At 38.0% G+C, this 8,690-nt stretch overlaps 1 protein-coding gene across 1 annotated transcript; it reads left to right on the top strand.

Moving 5' to 3' along the window:
* Nucleotides 1-538: 538 nt before the first annotated feature.
* On the top strand, nt 539-8,345 carry LOC311127529 (uncharacterized protein; the record flags this gene model as incomplete). The annotated part of the gene is made up of 8 exons (XM_084159349.1): nt 539-951; nt 1,297-1,437; nt 1,575-1,708; nt 2,127-2,263; nt 2,360-2,453; nt 2,570-2,669; nt 3,429-3,688; nt 8,313-8,345. Exons 1-8 carry the CDS (start codon nt 870-872, stop codon nt 8,343-8,345), a joined length of 981 nt encoding a protein of 326 aa, XP_084015475.1. The 5' UTR covers nt 539-869.
* Between the last annotated feature and the right edge of the window lie 345 nt (nt 8,346-8,690).

Raw genomic sequence — 8,690 nt, 5'->3', positions numbered from 1 at the left:
GTTGCTAACAGTGCACTCTAGTTGGTTTTAGGTCTTAAAATGTCGAATTTTAAAAAGGCTAACGTTAACATGTTGTGACTGACTTCTGTCCAGTCCATGTGCCAGCAGTATTAAGCTAACGTTAATTAACATTAACTGACGAACATAACGTTCAAACTAGACAATGTCAGCCCGATTTATTGTAAGTTATGTTAATACAACGTGGAGGGGGGATTGTGTACTTCTTGTTAACGTTCAGATATTACAGGAACATAGCAAAGACTAAGGGGAGTTGGCTAAACTAGCTACAGTTAGCTACGTTAGCTTGACTGGCTAACTATGTGCGGGTGGCATGGATTTATTATGTTAACGGCGGGTAGACATTAACCTTGGACACTGCTTAAGCGGTGTGCCTTTATTTTTTTCCTGGATATTATACAAAATGACTTTCGGGTTTCAAAGCAGCAGCAGTACTGTTAAAATACTTAAGCACTATCTTAGCACACACTTATGGTGTAACGTTTAGCTAACATTATTCAATTAAATGTTATTTATATTGTCAAATCATAACAAGAGTTATCTCAAGACACTTTACAGACAGAGTAGGTCTAGACCACACTCTATAATATACCAAGACCCAACAATTGCAGTAATTGTGCGGGCAAGGCGGTAACATTAATGTTACAAGGATGAAAATCAGACGTTATCCTTTTTAATGTGTTTGACAGTAACTTCAATTTAACTGGCCATTTCTGCAAAAGTGCTGATCATTTCTCAGCACTTTGGTGGCTTGAAACAATATTTTTTCTTATATTTGAGGAAATACTGCTAAAATAAGACCATCAACTTTTTAACTGTGAGAAATTGTACTGATACTATTTGCAGGGAGCATGCTGCTTAAAGCTAAACTTGGAGATGTCCAAAAATTTGTCAGAATAACTGAGCCAAATCTGAAAGACTTTTTGATTGCAGGTAAGAATTTGACAATGTTAGTAATAACTGTCTGAATTTAGCTGTTTAAAATTGATATACTGGAATATTCCTAAAATGATGGGACATGTTAAGTTCTCAGGTTTTTGGAACTGGTCCATTTTTGTACGTCTAAATTTCTTCTGTTTTGCCCTTGGTAACTACACTTTAATTGTGGATGCATTGCTTAAGGTATAGTTATGATGCTACAAAAAAAAACATTTTAATCACTTAATAGTGTTTGTTTAAAACCTATTTTATAGGGTAAGGTAGGTGTACACAGTGAAATTATTATATAAATAATGATTTACTTTTGTTTACACAAGCTTTTATCCCTGTTTTTTCTAGCATTTGCAAAGTTTGGTGTCCCAGCTGTAACAGAAGGTGTGAAAATTGTTGACAGTTCAGGGACTGAATTGGATGATGATGTTTTTGAGGATATTATAAAGGATCCCTCAACTGGGGTGCTAACCATCAAATATGACTCAGGTTTGTTTCAGTTAATTAGACTAATTAATGAATACGTTATTTCTTTGTTTTATGAAGTTCATGGTGTCTATTAAATAAGTGTCTTAGATTATGAGGGAACTATATATAATTCTTTTTCTTCTAAAAATCATGGTTAGAATCTGTCTCCATGGTGGCCTCTTCTGAGCAATCCCAACCATCATCCCTTGATACCTTGGACTCTGAGGATACAGTCATTATTTCAGATAGCCCCTCCAGAAAACGCCAGAGGCTGGATACAGAAGGCAAGCAAGTAAGACAATTCTGACATTTTAAATTCTGTTCTTGAATCTGTTCTCAGAGAATTAAAATTACATTAATATACATTGTAAATTACATGGTTTCAAAACATTTTTGAAGTCCTGATTAGGGATGTCCCGATCAAGTTTTTTTAAGCGCCCTATCCGATTAAAAAAAGTATCTGCTGATATTGAGTCCTGATCAGATACTTTTATTTATTTATTGATAATACAGTGCACACTTCGAGTACATTCAAGTTATTGTCGCTGTCTGGAGGGAGTTTCTTACCATTATTGGCTTTTTCATTGGATTTTTGTAGCACTTGCAATCTTTGAGATTGGATCGGGACATCCTCTGACATCATATTAGTTTATTTCCAGTTTATTTGCAGTGGACATAACATGCAGAATTGTTATGCATTTTGTTTTAAGTTGGTGGAATCAGCTCTTACCAACAAAACCGGTGGGGAACGTATAATAAATGAATACAACCGAACCAAGTCCTTGACGGATGAAACAAGACGCAAAATGGTGAACATGCTGGCAGCTGACATGACAGAAAAGAATGGGTAATTTGTTAATAGTCCTTGTGTTCTCAATCTGTAAATCTAAATCTGAATCTAAGTGAATATGACTGCACAATCCTTTCTTCTTCAATTTTGCAGTACATCTCCACCCAGACAGGTGAAAGAAATGTATGCCAAAGGAATAGTGACCTTATTCCCGTACCTCAGTGACCCATTCTCTAAGAATGGCTATGTGAGTTGCACACAGTAATAGTTGTAATGTTAAATGCTATTGGAAGTTTTTGAATCCTACCAGACCATGTTGTTTTCAATGAAGTATCCATTTTTGTTATCCTTTCATCCTTCAAGGAGCATTATTATGATGGCGAGAGTGGAACTGGGTACTTGGCCTGGAGGATTAAAACTATTCAGAGAGGCACCGCCAAAGACAGGCGATCATCATTCGGAGGTAATACTGGAAAATGTATGGAACAAAACAGTTGCTAGATCAATAATTGCATTTGTTGCACTATTTCTCAGACATATAGTATAATGTGTAACTACATCCTTCAATTCTGCTAGCTCCCTCCCTCTTAGCAAATTTAAAGAAAATATGCATCAGAGACCTACAAAGGACTGTGACATAAGGGGGGGTTGCCTCGACACTGACTGGTCGAGGCAACCCCTGGCAAACTGGCCTTGCAAACTTTAGGGTGATTTAAACCAGTAGATGGCATTTTCATACATTTTTCAACCCACAAACTGCAGATTTCATAAATTGTGAAGAAATAATGTCAATATTAACACCAGCATTGATGCAGGGCTCCACACTAACTTTTTGTCTTGGTTGCACTTGTGCGCCTAACTTTTTTATTTAGGTGCACCAGCACAAAATGTAGGTGCACCCAAATTTTTTCCTTGCGTCGCCATTAACGCCACAATTTCAAGGTCACCTTTTTATCACGCTCCATATACATTCATATATATCATGTAACCACCCCCCCCCTTTGCTGTCCTCTGCCCCTCAGATGGCCAACACCTGTAATTTGGCCTTCTTCCCATTTGGCCTTGGCTAAACCAGCTTGCCACACTCCCTAGCATCAAACATATCATTCATATCATTTAGTTTACAGCTCAAAAAGTATATTTTACAGTGGAGTACTTCCTTTAAAAGTTAGCCAGGCTACTAAAACTTTTGACATGATTGAAATTTTCCCGTGTTGTGTAGAATCAGCCAAAGGATCAACTGGTGAAGACATGTCTGGAGGACCGACTGTCAGACGAGAATCCCAGTTTGTTCCAGAGACTGCCCTGACTGATGATGAGTGCAACAAAGCAATCTCACTGATGAAACATTCTGCTGATGCAGACACAATCAAGAAGAAAATGGAACTGACGTTTGTGTATCGCCGCAAAATGATCCTCGACCCCCAGCAGTCAAGCAACATACTGTCTGAGTTTCCACGTTTTAAAGACGTCAAAAGCTTGGTAATTATGTTATTTTGAAAATACTATGACAAGTGAATTGTTTTGTAAGACATTGTAGTGATACTAGCTAGCTAAACTAGCACGCAATACAATTTGATTGGCTGTCAAATAACTGAAATTGTCACCAACACCACCCCACTCCAGGTTGAACAGGATTTTGTTCTAATGTTCGGAGAGGATACCTCAAGCAAGCTTCTGGAAAGGTGGCCGGTCACGTTCAAGAAAAAGATCATCAAACAATGCAGAAAGCTTCCATCCACAAGTGAGCTTGAAGAACTCTTGCTGGCAGCTGATCCTCCTGAGGATGGCACTGAATTGGATGTTGACTTTGGTAAGATGCTTGTAAGCCTACCTTTTGTGTTGTATTGCAATATCAACATTATGTGTAAACATTTAAATATCAACATAATACTAAGAAGCTGGATCTGTGAAAGATTTACGAGTACGTTCTGTAGCAGTATATTGAACAAAACTTTTGAGATTTGACTCAGCCCTGTGGATGTTTTAGTTAGAGAACTTCTTGTGATGTAGAACTGCTGTCTGTCTGGGGGGTCTTTTGTAAAGAAAACAACGTAACTGAAGTGTGTTAACATTGAACTTGTGTTGTTACAGGTTGGGACAGTGATCTGTCATCGGTTTTACTGCTTATACACCTGATTCCACCCTCCGCTCAGGGTCGGAAGAGACCAGGAAAGGTTTCCGCATCCCAAGCAGAGAAACATCTTGTGGTATTCAAGAAGGTTTGTATTTTTTCTAATTTGTGGTATGAACACCTAATATTAGGCTACAAGTATTCATTCAATATTCATATTCAATAAGAGTAGTGTATTGGCTCTTTCTGCATATTCTACAACTACTTGGCCATTAACTACAGTTTTCCCTAATTTGTCTTCGCAGACCGGAACAAACATTCAAGAGCATCTCGATGCCATCACTACTAGCGCTCAGCCCTATCTCCTAGCTGTTGGAGTTAAGAAGAATGCAATCCACCAGTTCTTCATCATTATCGACAAGAATGCCATACCTTGCAGGTCAACCTCTTCTCTTGTTGCTTTTGACGAACTATTTAAGGCACATTTTGTGTTTGGCACATCCTACAACACCATGCTCCACAACATGTACACTTTCATCCAAACTACAGTGTACAGCATCGATGCTGGCAAGGTCAAAGAGAGCCCTCGTGTTGCTGAAATCAGGGCGAGGTTACTTCATTAGTGCTTGAAGTTTCTCCTCGAACATGAAGTGTTTTGTTTGTCAGGCTGAGTTATCGAGTTCAAATATGCTTGTTAGGCATTTACGATTAGTTCACGGTTACTTGCCTGGAAAAAATCTCCGGTTTAAATGTGCTCAGACTGGATGTGGCTGTGCGTTTGGTACGTTTTCTGGTTTTAGGAAACATTTAAACACAAAACACACTGAGTATATTGACCAACAGGTTGACCCTGATGTTTATTTAAGCAGCATTGGAGAGGCAGTGACCACTAATGTAGAGGAGACAGCTACAACGTCACGGACAGTTAATGAACACGAGGTAGCCACATCTACTCTGTTGAAAAAGTCCAACAGGAGCACTCTAGATATGTGTGCCTCTGCTGTTGCACAACTAAAAGCAGCTGGATTAAGTCAATCTACTGTAAATAGTTTTGTTTCCTCCATGGAAGAAGTGTTTTTTGAGATTCAAAGTCAAGCTACAGATGCAGCTTTGCAGTGCTTATCTCCACAGGAAACTGAAAATAAGAACAGAATAGAACAATCTTTGCAAAAGTTGGAAAACCCTTTCACACCCTTAAATTCAGAAGCTAAACGAAATAAACACTTCAAAGAGAAATGGGGAATCGTAGAACCTGTTGAAAAGGTGCTTGGCACAAGATTTGACAGCAGAAGAAACAAAACAACTGGGACATACGATCAGGTCGTTGTAACTGACAAGTTTGCATATATTCCTATTTTAGAAACACTAAAGGCCATTTTTCAAAACCCAGAACTTGCAGACATGTTCAAGCCCAGGCACATGCCCAAGGAAGGTGTGTATGCAGACTTGAGAGATGCCGCCTATTTTAAAAAAAGTCCCTTATTCTCTATAGAAAAAGATGCCATACAGATCCAGCTATTTTATGACGACTTTGAAACAGCAAACCCCTTGGGGTCTAAAAAGGGTATACACAAATTAGGTGCTATATACTTTACATTAAGGAATTTTCCCCCAATCTTTAATTCATCATTGATAAATATTCATTTGGGTGCTCTTTTCCATGCGCAGGACATCAAGCGTTATGGTTTTAATTTGATACTTGAGCCACTTGTCAGTGATCTTAAAGTACTCGAGACAGAGGGACTTAAAGTTCCCAGATTGAAAGATGTGATTCACGGTACCATAGTTCAGGTCACTGGTGATAATCTTGGGTTGCATGGTTTATTTGGCTTTGTGGAGTCATTTGGGGCAAGGTATTGTTGTCGTTTCTGTCTCCTTGAGAAAGATTGTTTTCAAACTGTGTTCTGTGAAGATGATCCAAAAGTTGTACTACGAACTATCGAGATGCACAAACTGCACTGTCAAACTTTACAAACAGATCCTACACTACCTCATATCTATGGTGTCAAACGCATTTGTCTGCTGAATTCACTACAGTATTTTAATACAGCCAACAATTTTTCTGTAGATATAATGCACGATATTTTAGAAGGAGTTGCTCAGTTTGAAGTCAAACTTGTCCTGCAGTACATTAAGGAAAACTTCCTAAATGCTGAACAACTGGCTGGTAGAATACATGCTTTTGACTATGGATACAATCAGCAGCGAAACCGTCCACCTAGAGTAAAGTTGTTTGATGGAAGTAATGATTTGGGGTTGAATGCTATACAGTCTTGGTGCTTATTACGTAATATGCCTTTGCTATTTGGTGATTTAATACAGTCAGATGACCAGCACTGGCATCTTCTACTTTTGCTTCTACACATTGTTAACATTGTATTTTCCCCAGTCCTTACAGAAGGCATGACCATTTACCTCAAACATTTAATCATTGATCATCATCAGCTCTTCAAGCAGTTGTTTCCTGCAATCAATCTCTTACCAAAGCATCACTTCATGATTCATTACCCTCGTAATATAAAAAACATCGGCCCAGTTCTGCACATGTGGTGCATGCGTTATGAAGCTAAACATAATTTTTTTAAGAAGCAATTAAAAAGCTTTAAAAATGTAACAAAAACATTAGCCAAAAAGCACCAAAGTTGTATGGCAATGTATCGAGAGTCCTTTAGCAAGGAAAGATTAACTTTAGGTTCGGGGAAGATGGTAACACTTAGTGAGCTCAAAGAAGGTCCCGAGATTGCTTTAAAATTTGGGTCTGTATTGTCTACCAGTGTGTTTTCTGCCAAGTGGATCAAACATCATGGTACAGAGTACCGCCGTGACTTCATTATCTGTACTGAGGTAGCATTTGAGATGCCTGTATTTTGTAAAATCAAAATTATTGCTGTGAAAGATGACTGTGTATTGCTCTGTGGAAAACTGATGGAAACAGTGTGTTTTGATTACCATTACTATGCCTTTAAGGTCAGGATGCATCCAGACAGGGTTCAAAAGGTGATCAACATTACTGAACTGTGTTACTTTAAACCTTTTGATGTTCAAATGAAGTATGGAACGACAGATTCCTCCTTGTATGTTGTTCCCTATTGCCATTTTATGGAAACCTAAGGTCAATGTTTTAAAAAGGGATTTGTATTCTTAATATATTTTAGCCTGACATAGTTGAGCTGTTAATAAAAATTTGAAATGCATTATTTTGTGGTAAGTTGTGATTTTTACTCACTTAATGGAGTATTTGGTGTAATTTGACACTAAAAAAGTGTAAAATGAATACTGCTGAGATTTATTTCCGTGACACTATACGGTGTTAGAATTTGACTCTATTTGAGCTTGTTTTTCACTGCAAGATAGTCAATTATCAACACAATAGTGTGTAACATCAACACTTATCAGAGTTATTTTAACCTTGAGTGTCAACTCCATGCAGTGTTAAACTGGACTGGAATCAAACTCAATCAGAGTTGATTTGTTATTTTAGAAGAGTAAATGATTAACTCTTCCAAGGGTAATATTTACACTCTCCAGTGTTATTTAACCTTTAGTGTAAAATTAAAATAACACTATTCAGTGTAAGCGAGTGTTAAATTTTTACTCTATTTAGAGTTAATTTAACTCTAAAATGTTAACACTATGAAAAGAGTCAAATTAACACTATTTCAGGGTGGGACCATATACACTCAGAAATAGTGTTAAATTTAACTCTTTAAGTGTTACTTTAACACTTCAAAATTTACTGTGTACGGGGGGGGGGTTCCTTCAGGAGGAACAGGATGGCTGTGTCATCAGAGTACTTGAAAAGGAGGGTTTTGTGGTCAGTATTTTGGCAGTCAATGGTGTTTAGGGTGTAGACACTGAAAATGTGTAAAGCTGTAAATATTTTTTTGTTTTAATGTCTTTTAATGTATCTCATCTCGATTCAGCTATTCTGCAACAAATGGTTGCAGTGATTCCGAGCTGTAGTCTACATTCCATCATCACAGATTGTCCCTCTTCACCTCTCTACCTGTGTGTGTCCCTCCTCTCTTATAGGCAGAACCAGATGATAATGTGGTCTACAGCTAACTAGCCCTACACCACACAGGTCAGTGTTGACTTATCTTCTCTCTCATGTACCTACACAGATGATGCTAATCTCTCAACAAAGAAACAGACAAGACCATACATTACTACTGTATGTGTACAATACATCACTCTTTAGACCGGCTGGTCTCCAACAGGTCGACCGAGAGCTACAAGTAGCTCGCAGCCCACCTATCAGTAGCTCGCCAAACTATTCTGAAAGTACATGCAATTTTCACGTTCCACCGCAAACTGTCATAAACAAAGTATCAGACACCGGAAGCTCCCAGATACTATGCAACATTTACATTATACTGGTTAACAACTATTGGTTTGAAAATCCAAACC

This window comes from Coregonus lavaretus (genome assembly GCF_964263955.1).
Source record: "Coregonus lavaretus genome assembly, chromosome: 4".
NCBI classification, from domain to species: Eukaryota; Metazoa; Chordata; class Actinopteri; order Salmoniformes; family Salmonidae; genus Coregonus; species Coregonus lavaretus.
This window is presented reverse-complemented; position numbering and strand designations above follow the sequence as displayed.